The following is a 19,726-nucleotide window of genomic DNA, read 5'->3' as shown; positions in this document are numbered from 1 at the left end:
TTCAAGTTCTTTAAAAAGCTGTTTATTATCACAGTGAACAAGTGGAAAAAACCATAACGCTGCTTACAGAGAATGCCTTAGCAAATTACAAACAAGTCTTTAAAAAAGGTACAATTGTCTCTGAATTTGAGTAAACAAGGCTCTTGCTGCAAGCTGCAAAGGTGCTGCTGTGATGTGCTCTACATATAGTCCAGTAAGCCCACGAATAAAGAACTGCGGCCTGAAACGCTCTGCCAATAACCAAGGAAACTCCAGCTACTCCCAGAGCAGCAACCCCTTTCCCCAGCACGCTTCCTGAAGCGGTGGCGTGCCTGCCTGAAGCAGACCCTCTGCCCTGGGCAAGCTGGGAGCGGGATGCTGTGAAACCCCTCAGTTTTGTCAAAGCCAGCCTGAGCTGTGCTCAGACCTTCAGCCCCACCCTAACAAGCACTCGCATCCCAGGATCACCTCTGAAATGAGTGGCTGCGACTGGCATGGTCACTGGCACCATCACCGGTGCCAAACTCTGTCCTATGTGGAGCCGGGCTTGATCCTGACACTGCTGACTCCAAGGCTGTGTTTAGCTGCTGCAGCCCCGCAGATGCTCCTGTCCCTGAAAACACTGCCCTGGATGCCTGGCTTCTAACAGCCAGGCACGCAATGGGATTTGCAACAGGGTTGAGGCTGTCGTCACGCTACGAATAGCTCCAAAGGCTGCTCTAAACCAAAAAAGGGGCTGACGTGTCTGCACTGGAAACCTTGGAGGGAGCTGTCGGGGACACGTTGTACTGCTTTAGCCTATCCCTGAAATTAGGACTGGAGCTGGAGGTTTTAACTATAATTTCTATCTGGGAAATAAGCAAATAATTTGGTAATTACAGCAAACTGGGCGCACACCTCCCTCCAGCATCGGCAAAAGACACCTCTGGTGAAGGCCCTTCCTGCACCAGCATCTTCTCCCCTCTGTAAGGGCAGGCTGGCAAAAACAGGAACAACCTTTTGACAAGATGCACGGGTGTCTGATTTGTTAAAGTTGCTGAGGTGTCTTTAAAGGCCTTGCTTTGGCACATGTTTTTCGCAACTGATATCCAGCTCATCTGTAACGGTGTGCCCTTCTGCTTCAGCAAACCAATGGCTCAAGTGCAGAAATCATTCAAGTTAGCTGACTTTCCTCTGGCACGGTCTAAAAGCCTCACCTCCCTCCCTGTGAAATATCAGCGCTGATACCATGGACAGGGAGGAAAAAACACTGACAAATAATGAACACTGAGTTGTTTTTCTCCTCTTTTTCTTTCCTTCTTATTTTTTTTTTTAAACTGTGGGTTTTGTAAAAAGCTTTATGAGTATTTTAAACTGTGTTAAGGGAGTAGACAGAATTGGGGACTTGGAAAGGTCTGCTACCACGTAGGAAATAGAGAGGCGCTGACCTACGAAGCAAGCCTTCATCCATGTTTTGCTTTATGGGACAGATCTGGGAGATGGGAAGGTGAAGGATCATTGGTTTGGTGTTTTAACTGGAGATTCTTCTTCCAGCCTCCCAAGGTGTTATGGGCCAGTCAGCAACTGGAGAATTGTTTCTCAGCATTTTGGGGAGTGCTAACATGGGAGAAGGAAGGAAAATGGATCATGCATTTCCATTTTAGTTTCCTTGTACACACTGTGGGGTAGAGTTTGAGTTTACCTGTGTAAAGCATGCCCAATTTCTGTGCGCGCACACACACACAAAAAATCAAATAGCCCACTCTTTTGCAAACTGGTTTCTTTTAAGAGCATGTGAAGTTCAGGCACAGAATAAAAGCTTTCCAAGCAAATCGCAATCATTTTCTGTGCTTGCATGTTGCTGGGAGAAGGGATTTCTATGTGACACAATTGATTTTCAATCATCCCTTCTCCCCACTGAAGCTAGGCAACTCAGTGTATTGCCACCAGCACAGTGTCTAGGCCAAGAGCCAAGGCACTGAACAGCCTGCTAATTAATATTTTACATTTATCTCCAGCCCCCCTCCCCAGAACAAACACTGTGAAAACAGGAGGTGGCAGTTTCTGTGCAGCCCTCAGGAAATTTTAAGCAAAAGTGTTTTACTGCCAGTTTTATGCTTTTACAGTGATGGCAGTAAGGACTTCTGGTTGTATAAAAGAAAATGTATTGGCTTCAGTATGGAAAAAAAGATTATTGAAAGTAACCTGAGCCTGAGGTACCCATGTCTCAGAAAAACCAACTAACCAAAACCCCCCAAACCCAGTGTCTATGACGCTGCCTCTAGTCAGTGGAGAAATAAGGGCCTAAGTTCTAGGCAGGAGAAAGATATTCATGTTGAAAACATCGGTACCGTGCAACTATTATAGATGGATTATGTTTCCAGTAAAGCTACATATGTTCATTTTCAGTTATGCAGCAGATAATACTGTGAGCTCTGGGAGTTCGTGCATCTTGCAACCTTTCTTACATATATATATATATATGTCTGTGTGTATATTTCAGTATATAAATAAGTTAGAGATTATTTACATCAGTGTACAGAATAAATCTAAACTCAGTTGTCAAAATGCCAGTGGATTTGGTCTGTTAACACTCTGCATTTCATCTTCAAAGCATCACACAAACATTAATTATTTACCCATGCAACTTCCCACTCACCAAAAGGATTAAGAGTAACAGGCAGGGTAAGGGACGGAGCCAAGGGAGCGCAGCATGTTCATAAAAAGGCAGAAGAGAGATACACAATGGCTGCCACAAGCGTTGCAGATATATGCCTTTATAAACTCTGCAGTCCAGGTGTAGGAGTAACCTTTGTAACAGGAAGCTTGTCAAAATGGGCAAGTCCTCGTTCAGAAGCAAATGATTCGTTCTTCATTTTCAAAAGCTTTGGCCTCCTCTTGGCTTATCAGGTTCCCGTTCAAACTGGAGGGGAAAAAGAAGAGGGATGTGGATGTAAGGTAGCGACCGTTGCCCATCTTCTAGTTTCCCAAGGCTTTGGAGCAGAGATCACAGCTTTGCAATGCCGTGCGAGCTACACGCTTCTCAAGGGCTCACAGCTGGGAACCGGCCTCACGAGATGCAGGCTACAGCACTGCTGTTCCCACTGCCCATACCGGGAACAAGGCTGCTTCTTCAGAAATAAAAACTGATCTAACACCTAAACTTCACTGAACTAAAATCGGTGTTGGATACCCGGCTGTTTGCATTTCAGCAAACAGCATATAGCTGACAAAGGTTCTTACCGTACAGTTTAAAGAAATGTAAACACTCTTCAGAGCATTTTGCATCTTCCATGACAACATGGGGACAAAATTCTGGTAAGTACTTAAGGCATTATTAACGTGAAATGACTTAGGGCAAAATTTTCAAGTCTGGCTACAAAAAGGTAATTTACACTGATATTTACACCCCTGAAAATGAGCAGCCTGGTAAGTGCAGCTTTCAATGTTTCTGAAATCTCTTAAACCATTTTGACTTATGAAATTATTGGGGTTAATGAACACCTCTGAAAATTCAGGCAAGAATCAAAAGACAGATTTTGGTCTGAAGATTCAGAATGATTTGAGTGGGAATTGATGCCTCTTCTGTAGACGAAAGTCAACAGTGGCCTTTGAAAAAAAGCATCTCTTCCACATCTCCAGGGAACCCACTAGTCATATAGTGAGTCATCGTCTTTCTAAGCAACAATTCAGTGTCCTTTAGCTAAAACAAATACGTATATTTAAAAATAAATTTCATGTTCAATAATAAAGCAGCAGTGCTAAAACCAGCACAGTTCTATTGAATCCTGAGTTCCTTGAGGTGAGGGAGGGAATGAGGTATCTGGCTTTGTGCCTTACAGTGCACGTGTGACTATGCAATGCCTACCTAATCTAAACCAAGCAAATCTTACAAAAAGTTAATCTTGTAGCTTAGCGCTTTCAGTGTGTTTGGAGCACAAATTCTATGAACCAAATTAGTAATGGTAATTAAATGTAACCATCTCCTGCTTGTTGGGATTTAGCTCCTGAAAAGCATGAACACGTTCAGAAGTTTAAAAATAAAGCGGGACGAGCAAAACGTGGTCTATGAATTTAGGCCCCAATTCTGCAAACATACACGCTCTGCGAGTCGGTAGTACAGACAGATGTGAACTCCCCAAACTGCTTGACATTCGTAACACACGGGGAAGTGTTTCCGTGACAAAGGCTTTTTACCTATTTGAAACCCACAGCAGGAACTACAACCCCTGCCTCACATAAACTTGCTCTGGACTTTTTAGGCTTCAAAGTAGCAACGCCAAAAGTGTTTTAAAGGGAAAGAAAGTTTACAAAGTGAGCCTCTGAGGAGGGGTTATTTACCAGACTTCTTTAATAGCTGTGTTCTCCTTGAGAGCTTCGCTGAGGTACTTCACCCCTTTGGCTGTAATTTGATTCTGGATAAGCCTACAAAGAAAGCACTTCATGTCAAACATGCAAACTAATTTACAGCGCATGCACAACCTACGCTCAGCTTGACGTCAAGGAGCAAAGCTGTCTGTCACCAGAAGACGGATGTGATTTCTATCTGTGAGGATGGTACACAGTACCGGTCAAACGCCCCACGTGCACTTTCAGAAACAGAGCCCAGAGTATCAGTCTCTTCCTGCTAATCCTGTACGTGGTTGCATCCTGGAGACACTGAGCTTAATTAACATAGCTGACAAATTTCTGCTGAGAATTGCTTACTACTGGTATGGGATCGTGATATTTGGACTCTGAGATGGACTAACCTCTTAGCTCCATTTTCTTATTAAGGACACTGTGAGACATTCTTAAGTAACGTATGGAAAATTCTGCATACAGAACCTGTGTAAGCCTAGTGTTTTAGCAGTTATGATCTAGAGGTTGCCAAATCCTCCTGTCTTGTTTAACAGACGAGCAAGATCTTTGAAGAATAAGGCATTGAATTTGACTCTGGTATGAGCAGGTGCCAAGTCCCAGTGAAGCCACCTTAGCAGGTATAAAGTACGTCTAATCTGAGCTGAGGGGAAAAATGAAAGAAACAACAGATCCTCAAGTAGCACAACTGAAGGAATATTAGCTAATTCTTATTAATGACTGTAGACCATGCCCCTCACTAAAACCGAACAAAGCCCCTTAATCTGTGTAAGTATAAAAATACTCATCGGCCTAGCCTAATTCAATACTTCCCTTTCAGTCTACCATGGGGTGCCCCATAGCTGTACCATTCCATGTGACTGGCTGTATGAATCCCAGAGGATTCAGGTTGAGGCTGAGAACTGGAATGAATTGAATGATCTCTTACGGAGGGAGGGAAGGAAGGAAGCAGGGATGCATTCCTATCAAAGGACTTTCTGCACTTGGTAAATGAATGCAAAGGTATCCAGTCGATTCTTTCCGCTGCTGGAAAAACACTTTAGTTCTACCTCAAGTTAACCATCTATACATGTCACCACCTTTTGGAGATATCCACTGGTATAACCAACAAAGTAGGATATAAGTTTGACTACTGGCCGAAACACTTGAACATTACTGAGCCATGGTAAAGACATGTATCTAGATTACCATACCTGCTTTGGATGGGGAAAGTTTTATGATGAACTCAAACCAAACTGCTCAGTGGTGCGCCTCTGCATCTGTGCACAAAGAAATCAAGCCCACTCTGCCCCCTCCCCCGTTTTTATTTTCAGGGCAATGGGCACCAGAGCTTCTACTCCTTTCAAAAGAGGCTACAAGTACTTGGCACCTCTCACAACCAGCATGCTTCCTAAGGGGTGGGAACTATGATTAATACAGGGAATGCTAGACTGTCATTAGCAAAGTCCTTCTATAAGCTTGTAAAGTGACTCAGTTTATTATGTTCTCTTGATCGCTTAGAATAAATGGATGGCTATTTGCTTCACAGCCCACATCTGCCCAGCCCCATCCATGGAAAAATTCTTGTGAACCTCTGGATTAGTGAAAGTGCTAGCCCTGGAAGAAAACATCTGGCAAATGGGACATGCATTTAAGTGTCTGCCATGTATTTACTTGGTTGAAGAGTAAGAGTTGAGCTTGCTGCTTTCACAGTATGATGATAAATAGTAAGAGTCATAATACCGTTATTCTATTCTAGCTGTATGCCTGTATTTTTTTTTTTTTTAAACTTTTGTGTTTCAGGCCAGTACTGTTCCCCTAAGGAGAGATTAAATCAATTACCTTTTCAAAAGTTACCCGGACACACAAACAGCTTAAACTTTTCTGTGTATGAAAGCAGGTTCAAAATGCTAGACAGCAGCTTTATTAACTTTCCATTAGAACTGTCTACAACCAGTCAGCTGCATCCAGACCATGCACAGAAAGCTCACTGTGACCTACATAGACTTGGAAGGTGAAGCTTTAATGCAGCGACTGCCAAAGAGCTTGTGCCTCTGTGGAATCTAACTCACCATAAATGCACCAGTTTCTTGTTGACCTTCAGCATCTCTGCAAAACTCATTGCTGCCTCATCATCCAGCTCATTTTTAGTCAACCTAAGTGGGAGACAAAATGTTCACTTAGGATGTTATCATTATTTTTCAGTCCCCTGTTTTTCCAGCTTGTCTGTGACTTAGCTTTAGACAGCCAAAGGGGGATGTGCTGTTCCTGCCCTGAGCAATTTCTAAAGGCTGGGCACAAAGAGATATTGAAGAGGAGCCCTGGAGGTAAAAGAGACAAGAGTATCAGATCTTAATTTCTCAGAGCAATTCTCTAACGATACTTTCTCATGATGTTTTAGTGCCTAAAAGGTGGGTGAGATGTGGTGGAAAAAGGTAGAGGGGTAGAGACAACACTGAAGAGGTGCAAAAACTGAGGACAAAGAACTTTACTTCAGATGATGGAAGTTAAGAGAAGATGGGGAAAGCAAGAGGGAGGGAGCAGAGCGAAGCATGACATTGGGACATCAGAATCTGTCCTAAAGGTCACGTGCTGATGATTCATTACTTACCTCCACATTCTTCCAGAGGGATATATCTTATAGCTTGCTGGTAGTGAATGCATAAGGGATGGGGGGAGGGAGAGAGGAAGAGGGGAGAGTAGGAGGAGGCAATGGGACTGGAAGAAATAAAATTTGGCTGCAGCTTTCTCTGGAGAAAGAAGAGGAGGAGAAGTAGACCACACTGTCAATTACCAGAATATTTTCACGGAGTTGTTGTGTTGCATAGCTTCAGCAATACTTTTGCCTCCCTCTGTCGTGATGCCATTGAGTGCCAGACTGTGAAGTAAAGATGCAAAGGTGTAAGAAACAGCCAGCACCACTTGGCCCCTCCACTGACAAATATTAACGAACATCCTGGATGATCTGTTTCCCAGTTGTACAGCATTTGGGTGTTTCAAAGGCTCACGTACTTTGCAAACAAGTAAGTCCTTATGACTTTTACAAGTGAGAAGAGTTGACAGTCTGCAGCCTGAGTGCAGGTCCATCACACAGGCCATCAGGTTTGCTGTCATTGAGTTCTTCTCTTGCGACTTACAGCAGAGTTGCACACAGTGATTTTAGAGTCAAGGCTTTTAACAAGGACAAAGAGTTGTGCTTGGTAGTACCCAGATTTTCACACACATTTGTCATCCCAACTCCCTGGACAAACTGGGCACTTTGTCCTTTAAGTCCTTCAGATGCATGAATATTTCATTCTTCTTCCAAACACACCACCTTCTGTTGTGTATGGAGAGATGAGCTTGTAAGCACATGCTTTCCATTGCAAACCACAAACATTTTTTTAGTCTGCCCTTTATACTTTGAATAGACATTGGCAAAATCATCCAGTTAAGTTATGCTCCAGGCTTTGGGAGTTCAAAAAGCATTTCCCACCTCAAAAGCCAGGCCAGAGCCTGAAAATAATGCAAGGTCTCAAAAAGAGGTAGAAATGAGGATCAAGTAGGGCAACGGCACAAATATGTGTTAGCACAAGTCCCTCATAGCTTCAGCTGAAACTAGATATTCTCAGTCAGGGCCTAAAAATGGTGAACATGCTGAAGTGAACTGTAGGTGGGGACTATCTTCCCTTAATCTTCGCACCACTGGTGCTAACTATGAATTCAAGTCATGAAGCAACATTAACAGTGGAAGATAAGAAATGAACCCAAGTGCAAGTGCACTGAGGAGTAGAAGATTCACCCTGCAGAGATGCCAGCAAAACCTAGCCCTAGCCAGCACAGTTAGTCCTCCTTATTTTTGCAAGCCCATTCATCAGCGTATTTGTTCCTGTCTGAGAATCCCAGGTGTAACCTAGCTCTGATTCAGGTTCAAAATGTTTTCTTTCAGAAGTCTGAAGTGTCTGGATGGATTCTGCAATTATGGGAAGATGGCTATTTCAGATAGCTTTTAAGTTTAAATATATCTAGGTCACTCACTGCACCTGTTCAGCTTTTAATTTTTTAAGCCCCGCTATCCACTTGCAGAAAGGAGGGCAAGGCTCCAGCTCTGAAATCCCTGGATCTGAAGTGGCAGCAATAAGCTCTCCAGAGATCCCCAAACTCAACTCCCTGAGTATCGTAATTCTAAAGAAACTAGTGCCATGTGCCACCTTGTGGGGAAACCAAGGAGCCTTGTCTGCTCTCTCACCGTGGAGGCCAATGGAACTGGGAGACAAATCAAAAGGATCACCATGAAACCAGTGCTCCAGCTGTGTGGAGGGACTCCAAAACGGCAGCAGCCACCAGAATGTACATCTTTAAATCCCTAGCCAGCATTTGAAAGTCTGGCAGGGGGTGGGCTGTTTTATATTCTGGGAGTGCAGCACAGACTGGGATCCACCTGTCTGGAGAGCAGCTCTGTGGAAAGGGACCTGGGGGTCGTGGTGGACAGGAAGCTCAACATGAGCAAACAGTGTGCTGCTGCAGCCAAGGCGGCCACCAGGATGCTGGGTTGCATCAAAAAGGGCATCGCCAGCAGAGATAAAGAAGTCATTATCCCCTTCTACTCAGCACTTGTCAGGCCACACCTGGAGTACTGTGTACAGTTCTGGTCCCCTCTATACAAAAAGGATGTGGACAGGCTGGAAGGGGTCCAGAGAAGGGCCACCAAGATGACCAAAGGACTGGGCAGCCTGCCATATGAGGGTAGGCTGGGGGAGCTGGGTTTGTTCAGCCTTGAGAAAAGGAGGCTCAGAGAGGATCTCATCACCATGTACTAGTACTTAAGGGGTAGCTACAAAGAAGATGGAGACTCCCTTTTTACACAGAGTCCCATGGAGAGGACAAGGGGGAACGGACAGAAGTTGCTCTTGGGGAGATTCCGATTGGACACAAAAGGAAAATTTTTCACAGTGAGGACAGTCAACCATTGGAATAATCTCCCCAGGGAAGTGGTTGACTCGGCCACGTTGGACACCTTCAAGAGTCGTCTGGACAGGGTGCTGGGCCATCTTGTCTAGACTGTGCTCTTCCTAGAACGGTTGGACTAGATGATCCCTGAGGTCGCTTCCAACCTGTGATTCTGTGATTCTGTGATTCTGTGATCCTGTGATTCTGTGATGTTGCTGGCTTCTCCTCATGCTGTGCTGCAACTTCATGCGTGCTAGGGCTTCCAGAAGGCTAGTTTGAGATGAATCACTGAACTCCAGTGAGAACTACATTTTATTTGCACTGAACATGTCGTGTTGTAGCTCCACTGGAGTACAGTATAAGCCTGAATTTAAGAATGTCCCTGTCCCTACCCGAACAGTTTATCACCTAAAAATTACTTGGTAAAAGCTGCTGTACCTTTGCAACAGAAAAGCTCACTGGGAGCCTGATTCCGTGACAGCTGGTGCATCCTTCTGCTAATGCTCCCAAGATCAAAATGGGACCCACTGACTACGTGCTTTCACAAATGCCCGTAACAACGTGCAGCATGAGGGGAGGAGGTGCAGACAGAGGAAGGGATGCCAGACCTGCAATATTTTTAACTTGCTTAACGGCTGCACAGGGCTTTTTGATTCAGTCTGGCCTCTTGCTTGCACCAGGAGCCTGTTGGTTACACAGCAAAGGCTGCAATACCAGATGGCGTTCCAAGCTAACTCTTAGTGGGAAGATTCATTGCTTCAAAGCACAATAGGAAAGCCTGCACTATGCCGCCAGAGCTGCTTGGCTCTGCTGCTGTTTTACCTCACGTTTGTTAACCTGGGGTGGTTCCTCAGGGCCTCTGCAAATGCCTTTGCTCCTTCGTCTCCAACTTGATTACCCCACATCCTGGTGAAGAAAGGAAATCAGGAGATATCAGGTGTGCTGGCCTACTGCCCCTCGGCATTGCATTTTCCCTTTTTCTCTTCCCTACCCTCCCCGATTTTTTTTTTTTCAGTCTTTCAGGCTTGTGAAAAACCTGGCAAGTACCCTTCCCGCTGAGCCAGGCGCGTGTTCTACCCCCTGCACACCACACCATCAGCCTCTGCTGACTCATCAGTACCCTAAGGCCACAGCACAGAAGCAGCTCCAGGAGACAGCCTGCTGTAGCAGGAGGGCTTCTGGGATCACCTTGCTGCGCTGGGCAAACCCTCTGCAGCCCTGTGCCCTTATGGGGTAAAGGAGTCCTGTGGTCCTGTACAGTGAGCTGCCATGAGAAATACACCGAGTCCTAAATCCTATCGTTCCCCTTCTTGGCATTTCCTCCCCATATCCCTGCTGCAGTTTTCCTGTTACCTGTTGGGCACAGACTGGCCTTTACACAGTGAAAAGCACAGGTCTTGGGAAAGATCCCCAGATGCACCACTGCACAGGCACCCCCACCCAAATGGGTGACTTTCTGATGTGAACTGCTCTACAAGCTCCCCCTCTCCTTCAGAATAGTCTGGCAAAACAGTTACAGTTCCTTCAGCGTTACACCCAAGTGGTATCTCCTCTCTCTCCAGCTGCCAAGAGAAAGATCAAAATCCCACAGGGGCAGTATGACCCTGGGCTCTTCCACACATTTGTAAGCAATGGCAAAACACCCCTTGGTAACACAAAGGGTTAAGAGAAGGTAGTGTGGTAAAAGTTGCAGAGATTTGGTCAACATTTAATAAGAGTATCTGGTCAAATCGTTTCCATGCACACCAACTGTTTTGAAAATTCACCCTATATTATGAGGCTTGAAAGCACCTCTGCTGAGGTATAAGGGGTTTTTTTACAGGGATCATGGCTTGATGACTCAGAGCCACACTCGGCTTGATGGGTAATTAGTTGGCAGCTCTTTTAAAATCAATTGTGCTTTGTGGTATCTAAACACATCCATTTCCAGTAAGTTCCCTAGAATTTCCTTGTCCTTCAGCCCCAATGCAGTTTGTTATGTAAATGCTGACTATATCTGTTTAAACATTTCTGTGCAAGCTATCCTAAATCCATTTGGAGTGATTATTTCCTCCACAGGAGAAAATAAAGAGTCCTTTGATGAAATTATACCAAGTACAGCACAGCAGACGCAGCAATATGACAATGGAAGTGTGCATGCTGTTGACTGTACTTGTGAAATGTTGTAGAAAATAAAATTAAAGGCCAAAAATCTGATTGTTCAAACCTAATTTTCATATTTCAGCATTATTGTGATATTCACAATGGATAAATGGGTTTTAATTCCATGTATTTGAGTATTAGATTCTGAGAAAAATGCTCTCTGTAGAATGGAAAGAGAAACTAGTATTTGCTGGGGGTGGCGTTGGGGGGCAGTGGTGGAATCGAACCCTCAAGTCTAACATCTCTCCTGAGAAAGAGGATAGGGATTAAAGGTTTATAGTACATTCAGACCTCTCTCCAATAATAGCAGACTCTCCAGTTTGGGACAGACTAGAGAGAAGGATGGTGGGAATTCCTTCTTTCTCTCCCAGCTCACAGTATAATCAGGACTTGATGCAGAAGGTTTGACAATTATAACAATGACACTCAATAACTAGGTACATTGCCAATAGTCATAAAACCACTCAGACTTTTACAAATGATCAAATATCTCTAGCACAGCTATGTGGCTGTAAGAGAAGTGGCTATCTTTACATACTGTCCTCTTGTTAGTTTGTCTCTCCTTCAAGGCTCTGTCAGAACAGGGGAAACACCTCAAAACGATGGGTGAACTGGAGAACATAAAGCAGCCCTCCTTTTTCCTTTGAGTAGAAAATGTGACTATGCTTCTGCACCGGTTTGTTCTAATGATGCTGTGAGGAGGAGTGGCAGAAGGAAAGAAGGTAAGAATGAATGAAGGAATCCTAAGGGACTTACAGACACCTTGACAAGACCAAGCCCTGAGCTCTGCTCCTTAGCACTGAACTTACCCAATTTCAAACATTGTCTTGCTCTTCTGGATGGCCTGGGCAAGGCACTTCCCTCCTTCACTCGTTATTTTGTTTGCTCCTATTCTGCACAAAATACATGAACTGATGAGGTACATCACTTACAACAGTACAGCTATTAGAACACCAGCTCAGAAAGCAATACAAGTGTTTAAGGCTAATTAACTCTGGAGGCTAGCTATAGTCATCAAAGATTAACCTAGGGTAAAAAAGTACCCAGGCATTTGGCCTTTGATTAAAGGACATAATTTTATGTTGTCTTCTACATATTTTGCATGTCAGCCCTCTGAATCAGAAGTATTACTGTAGAGCCTTAGGTTTAGTGCTCAGTATATCAGAAATGAGCTTTAGGAACTGATCCTCAAGACAAGGACCCCCGCCTCGTTTTTAATACAGTTCGTAATATCAGCAGTTGCTACAGAGTACATGAATTACATGCAGCATGTTTCATGATGCCACAGGGAACAGAATATCGGTTGCGTGGCTCCAGAGCAGACTGCAGCTGATAAGCGCAGACTGTAATAATTTCAAGTCTTTCTGTTCTGAGCATAGGCTATATAGATAGCGGCATCGGTCGGTGCAGCAGTGTCTCTGGATGGCACTCTACAGAAGACCTTTTCTTTTTTTGGCCTGTGTGGGGATATCAAATGGCTGGAGTTCAAGGAAGAGATAAGTTTCAATTGCATATACATTGAAGTAAAGAACAAACCAAAACCAAAAACCTCTCAACTCGCTACATTTACATAAAGTAAAACTGGCTTGTTTGACTGACTTCAGGCACATGAATATGCATTCTATCTCAAAATAACCTCTGGGGTTACTACGCAGCCTGAAAGCAACCATCTTCCAACAGGCTTTTTTATGAAAGTTGTATTAAATAAGCAAATCACTGTATCAAAGCAGCGAAAGAACCAGAGTGCTCTGGGGTTTCAAAACTCTGCAAATATTTCAGATGGGAAGGATGGGGCTAGTGTGGGGTTTCAGAGCAAGTTAGTGGCAGAACAAGGACTAGAACTCAAGAGTCCCTGTCTGGTTGCTGTTGCTACGTTCATACCAGCACCTGACGTTGCTGTAGTTACCTCTGTTTTCTGCTATGGTCACAATTAAACCATTGGTTAATGAACTACCTTTATGTAAAACCAGTGTTGTGCATGGCCAGACACTCTTACCTGGGGAAGTTCCGGGAATTAAAGGGAACAACTCACCAAGTGAATTTGGGGAATTTCAGAGTTGAGGTATGACATCAGCACAGCCTGACTCCACTGGCCAGTAAAAGACAAGAGATGAAGCAGCGTGGTACTAAATACAAGTGAATTTGCCTATTGCAAGGGGCAGCAAGGTTCATCCACCATTTAAGACTCACTGAGCTGCTCAGACTGGATTTAGGTAAAGAATAGGGTGCGTGGTCTCCTTTTGCTTACTATTATATTCCAGTAAAGGGTATAGATTCAAGAGTTTCACCTGCTGCCATTCACTGCTAGACCACTGCAAAAGAATATACAACTGCAACCTATGTGATATTTTATTTGAAACATAAGTTTTGTCTTTTTTCCACTCCCCCTCCTGTTTCAAATTGCTTTACTTTAATTAGGATACTGTAGAAAGGAAAAAAAAATCCCACATACTTAACGTATTCAAGGCTTGAGCACTCTTCAATTAGTTTTGCAACATACTTGGCTCCAACATCTGTGATTTGATTGTTGTATAAGCTTAAAGAAAAATTACATTGGTAAAATCAGATTATTCCTGCTGTTACTTTAATATTTACATCCTCAATGTTTTACAATGCACAGACAGCATCTATCTTTATTGTATGGCTTTGTACACATTCACAGTTGCTTGTATTTCTATTTTGATGTACAATTCATATTGTGAAGGGCTAGACACAAAATACGAGGAGACCAGACAGTAGATCATAGGAAAATATTTATACAATTTTTAAAATAAATGGTCTCCCCAAGCATACAAAGCTTCCCTTTATTCTGGTGTTAGTACAGAAATATTACCAGAAGAGAATTCAGAAGAGAAAACACCAGAAGAATGTATTTTTGGTCTTCTGAAAGTCATAAAATCCCCTTGCAAATATTACTGAAGATCAGATACCTGAGCAGATTTACTTACATTAGGGCAATGGAGGAAGTCGGCGATTCTTGGTATTCACCTTCACTTCTCAAAAAGTCATTTTTATGTAGCTACTTAACCAAGAGCAGGAAGGCAGAGCTAACATGCCTTCCAGCTTCAACTCGATTCAGAACTAATTAAGGTCTTAAAGAAATTGGTACCATGAACATGATACTTGAAACTGTGTTTCTCATACTAGTCTCTGCCAAGCTCTATCTGCTTTGCATAGTTGAAACAAATCAGTTTACAGCAGAGAAAACAGGAGGCTTTAGCTATAAAGCACACACTCTCTTGCTTGCACGCTCTCTCTCCCCTCTCCACAGCTAGCAGAAGTCTTTAGGTATAAAAGCCCACACCGTTCAGTAACCTGACAGTGGACCGCACTGTGTTATAGAAGGGCTTGATCTCAGTAGAGGCCACCCTGTGAGGCAGTGCAATGGAGGAGGAAGCTGTGGCCCTTTTCCCAGTGAACTGTTACAGGATGGCTGCTGAATCATTTCTGACACAAAATGCAGCTTATGTTCAGTAAACGAGGAGATAACTGTGGTTTCCACCCCACCTTTGCCACATCAGTCCTGTCAGCATTGCAGTTTTCTTTTTTAGTATCAATATCTACTGGCTTGCTCCCAATCAGCACATACCCCAAGAAAGTCACAATTTGGTACTTGGAGAGTTCTTCGTACAAGATCCTTACTCCATGATCTGTGATCTGATTTACACTGAGCCTGGAATGAAGGGAAAGAAAAGAATGTTTGAATCAATACAGATTACAAGTGTTCATCACCCATGAGTTAACGAATGACTGGAGGTCTGTGCCTTTTCTTCTGATATTTTAAGAGGTCCTTATACCACATATTAAAAGCCATTAAGGGAAATGTAAGCTCAGTTTCATATGGCTCACTTCAAAAACAACAGAAAACAAAAAGCCCCAAATCTCCAAGGTAATGCTCTGGAAGCTGTCCACAGAACTGAAAACAATAAAATGTAGTAAGTCAGACACCAGACACAAATGCTTCATCCTCCTCCTGCGCTTACCGTGATTGCAGGAAGAAATTCTGCTTGACACCGTAGCAAAAGCAAGCTTTGTAAACTACTCTTCTTGCAACCTTCTTTCTGAGTACCTAGTGAAAGCCAGGCATCTTGAAAGTCACAACACATTCAGGCTCCACTGAATAAAGGTTGTGAAAAACCCTGGCTAGAAAACAGAACTGCAGTCCCATGGGTGTGCTAGATATTTCTAATTTTATTGTCCCAACTAGACGGGAAACAAATCAATGTCAGTCATTCACAGACTAAAAATACTTCTTCTCACAGTTGTTTTGGGGTGCATTTTGGGGGGTTTGTTTGGGTTTTTTTTTATGGTTTTGGTTTGGTGTTTTGTTTGGTTTTTTTTTAATTTCTCAAGCTGTTTCACCTCGCCTAAATCGATGGGTTCCCATGAAGCATTCCAACTCTGATGAATCATGTTTTCTGGGTAAAGCTATCCCTGTGAAAAAATTTTGACCAGCTTTAGTTTCTACTCAAACTCCAAAGCTGAACATTCACTGCTCAGAGACCCTCGTTACCAACAGCATCCCTGGCTCTTGCTAGTTAGTAACTTGGTCCCTTTGGAATGCACAAGCACACAGGAGAAATCAGAGCCAATTAGTACAGATCAGAGCAGTCCGCTTCTTTGAAAGGGATGGTTAAGCTGTTAGAAAAAACACTTCTTGAACTGCAGAAATTGGTCATTAGAAATCAAAGTTCTAATATCAGAACAACCATAAAAACAAAAAGGCAACCTAACAGACTGGTTCAGTGCTGGGGATGGTGTTAAGATCACATTGTGTATGGCATGATCATATGATAGGGACAAAGAATGAAAGTCTGTCCTTTTCTTCTTTGTTTTGTTTTACATACTGACTCACTCTGCTCCCCCACCCCCACCCCTCCCCAGGTTTTCTTATTGCTTTCTCTTGGGAGGTCAGTTGATTTGCAACTAACTGGAAAAAACAAGTGTCACTTGCTTTGATTTAGTCCTAGAGGAAAACAAGGCAGAACACAACTAACCAGGAGGAATAAATCCATTTATTTAAAAAAAAATTCTCATGAGGCTGAAGGAGCTTTAAAAAGAAGATATATTTGAAGTTCCTGGTTTTCTGCACCTAAATGTTTGGACAAATAAAGTATAGTGACATGCCACAACCTCTAAGGGCTGGAAGTGGAACAATCCGCCCTGTGATGTTAGAGGTGGAGTTAGTTCTCCCTGACCACACCAAGCCATGTCCTCCCTCCGCATCACCTCAGGGAAGTGCCACATCTAAAGATTTCCAACTACATCCTTTCATGAAGTACTACATGTTAGCTTTTGTTCTGTGAAAGCCAGACATCTTGGCAGGACGTAAAAGCAAGAAATTCAGAGCTTTTGATCAAGGGTTATTGGGAATAGCATATCCTCTCTTATCCCATATGACCAAAGGCAGAGTTAGGCTCAGGCAGTCTTCAGATAATGGAGGACTTCTGTCCCCTCTCCTTTCCCTTAAGCACGCTCCCCCATAAAAGTCCTCTTAAGAGACAAAACAGTTTGAGACAGAGCTAACTAAACCTACAGCCTTAAACAGTCCTGGCTGTTTAACTACGAACCATTTGGGTTTCCAAATTCACAGATTGTCCCTGCTCCTGTGTCTGGCTGAACAAAGACTTCAGAAGGTCTGAAACTAATTTCCAGCAGCAGTAAGAATCCTAATCTTTCTCCACTTTTAAGATCAATTCCTCCAGCCCAGCTGTTTGTGCAAAAAACCGAGGATAAGCAAGGACCTGCTTGCACGGAATCCTACCTGATCACTGCAAGCTTGCTGAAACACGGTAGCAACTGTTTGACTCCATAGTCATTGATGTTGTTGTTGTCCAAATCCAGAGCCAGGTGCTTTTGAAAGTGATTCACAACAAAGGAAATAGCACTGCAGTCAGCAGAGTAGGCATTGCAGTATGTGAGCTTGATGTAATTGGCACGCATGCATTTGGCAGCCAACTTCCCCACTTTCTCGCTCTGGGTCTCGTAAAGGCACCTGAGCATCCAAACAAAGTTGGGCTGGACCTGGATCTGATTGTACTTTGCAAGCCTGGACCGAGAGAGGCCTTTCAGGTGAGATTTCATGCTCTCCCCAAGGTATGTGATGAGGGTCTTTCTCTTCCTTTTAATGACTGCAGGCAAAACTAAATGTCTGAAGAGCTTCTGCTTGGATCTAGAAAGCAGGCCACAAAGAAACAGGTTGGTAAAATGAAAGTGTTCATTATTTCGGAAAGGATCCTCCGCTGCTAGCTGTTTCTTCAACCAAGGAATACGGAGGCAAGTAGGCTGGGCAGTCTCAGTGGAAGAACATTCATTGAAAAACTGAAGTAACTCCTTGGCACCCACTTTCTCTTCAATAACCAGGAACAAAGCTGTGAAAAAAGACTGAAGAGTTAAGTGCAAGAACTCATAAGTGGACTGATCGTCACAGCCACTGTAACCTTTAACTGTCCTGAGAAAGCCCAACTGCAAATCTTCTTCAGAGATGTTTGCTGATGAGACCTCCTCCTGCTCGAAGACAAAGAAAGAGTTCTCCATCCCTTTGTATGCCATTTTACCCAAAGCTAGAAGAGTTTCCTTTCTTGATTTGAACATCTCTGCTTGGCTTCTGGTGTTGTTCCTCAGCAAACTTGTTTTCAGAGATCGGTTCAGATGGACTTCAATCATGAGCAAAAACACATCTGTCAATGTAACAGAACAGTCTGGAAGCTCGTGGCTGTCAAACATGGAATGGAAGTGTTCATAGCATTTAAAGATAATCCAGCAAAATAAAGGCACTGAACACAAACTGCAGAGATTGGGGTTAGCTTCCAATTGGTTCAATACCAGTGTTCGCTGCCCCTCATCTTTGAAAAAAATGGCAGCGTATTCCTTCAGGTTATTGCTGGAGAAACCACGGAGCAACACTTTCTTTCTAATGATGTTTCTTTGGATCTCAGTTCCTGTCCTCGCCGTAAGAATTTTCTTGGATCCCTTAAGCAGCTTTCCTCTGAGAAGGCTTATCAGCAGCACTAGGGGGTGGATGGGTTCATTGGGTGAACACATCTCAGGAACACTACTGAGATCAAAGTTGGAATAGATTTCATCAAAGCCATCAAATGTGAAAAGAACTGTATGAGGGAATTGCAGTATGTGATGGAACACTTCGGTGGGGTCCTGGTCTGGGTAGCAATTATATTTGAAGAGTAGGTCTTTCAAACATATGGCTTCATCTTCCTTAAAGCAACTAAACATCCTGCATCTAAAACGGAAGAAAAATTTGGCCCCTATGTCCAATTCTTTTCTGGCCCAAAGGCTTTGTATCTTTTGCAGCAGGATGGATTTTCCAATTCCCGCATCGCCAAAGACATAAATAGTCTCTCCATCTTCATTAATTAGCCCAACTGCATCATCAAAAAGGGCTTCTAATTGAGACACTTTGCCTAGACTCTCATTAGTAAAACTGACCAGCTCCATAATACTGTTAGAGTAGATTTCTTCAAGCAGCATCTCTTCCCTCTGAGCATATGACATAACAAACTTAGAGTCCCGTCCCAATTCATGTCTGAGTTTCTGGCGATACCTGCTAACTAAAAAGACAGTGAACTATTATTAAAAACCATATGTATATGATGGCCCACCTCTTTGGGAACTGAGGGGCGGGGAATAAACTAAAAATAATTATATGTAAAATTGGTTCTTTGGCAGATTACTTCTATTTATTTGTGCTGCCATCATCACTCTGCTGGGAAATGCAGGTGCTATTTAAAGAGGTAACATGTGAGCCACCATTTCCTGAAAGCTGGTACTGACACTGCATTGCTTAAGGGGCTGCTATCTTTCAGCTGAGACTCAAAGCCAAGCCCCTAACCTTTTTTTAAAGACTGCTTTACTTCCTGCAAAGGCAGCGGCTGGTGGTCACTGATTAGCTTCGCCATCTGCCTTTTCACTATATTTATGTTCTACCTGCAATTTCTATAAGGTAGGTTGTTATTCTTTCCTAACTTGTTTGGTAATTTTTATTATTGTAAATAGAAGGCATGTGTTTTAGAAACTGGGTGCCGGGCACCTCAAAAGATTTTTTTTAAGGTGACAAAAAAAAAGTCTCAGTTATTGTGCAATGTTGGCTTGTGGTTTTATTGCAACAGAAACTTTGCTTCAGATGGGCGCAAAGTAATTCTTGTATTTATATAGTATCAAAAAACCTCTCAAGAGGAAAACATTTATTTCTGCAATAGTTTTAACTCTGACTTTGGTATAACTCATCATTTAGGATCATAGAATAATTCAGGTTGGGAAGGACTTCAGGAGGTCTCTGGTCCAACCTCCTTCTCAGAACAGGGTCATTTATGAGATGAGATGAGGTTACTCAGGGCTTTAT

The 19,726-nt window shown here is 43.2% G+C and overlaps 1 protein-coding gene across 4 annotated transcripts in view; it reads right to left on the bottom strand.

The window, feature by feature from the left end:
• Window positions 1-19,726, bottom strand: part of NOD1 (nucleotide binding oligomerization domain containing 1) — a 30,703-nt gene continuing 10,977 nt past the window's right edge. For 2 of the 4 annotated variants that reach the window (XM_075083348.1, XM_075083349.1), the window contains exons 4-12: window positions 17,132-18,935; window positions 14,957-15,040; window positions 13,820-13,903; window positions 12,177-12,260; window positions 10,048-10,131; window positions 7,091-7,174; window positions 6,369-6,452; window positions 4,300-4,383; window positions 1-2,881 (exon numbers count right to left, since the gene is read on the bottom strand). In XM_075083348.1, coding sequence (XP_074939449.1) covers window positions 2,809-2,881; window positions 4,300-4,383; window positions 6,369-6,452; window positions 7,091-7,174; window positions 10,048-10,131; window positions 12,177-12,260; window positions 13,820-13,903; window positions 14,957-15,040; window positions 17,132-18,935 — 2,465 coding nt within the window. In that variant the 3' untranslated portion in view covers window positions 1-2,808. Of the gene's footprint in view, window positions 2,882-4,299; window positions 4,384-6,368; window positions 6,618-7,090; window positions 7,175-10,047; window positions 10,132-12,176; window positions 12,261-13,819; window positions 13,904-14,956; window positions 15,041-17,131; window positions 18,936-19,726 lie in introns of all 4 variants that reach the window. The other 2 variants (XR_012658982.1, XR_012658983.1) reach the window with 2 other exon arrangements.

The sequence above is a fragment of the Phalacrocorax aristotelis genome, chromosome 2 (genome assembly GCF_949628215.1).
Source record: "Phalacrocorax aristotelis chromosome 2, bGulAri2.1, whole genome shotgun sequence".
NCBI classification, from domain to species: Eukaryota; Metazoa; Chordata; class Aves; order Suliformes; family Phalacrocoracidae; genus Phalacrocorax; species Phalacrocorax aristotelis.
Note: the sequence above shows the minus strand (reverse complement) of the source record. Positions and strands in the feature narration are given on the sequence as shown.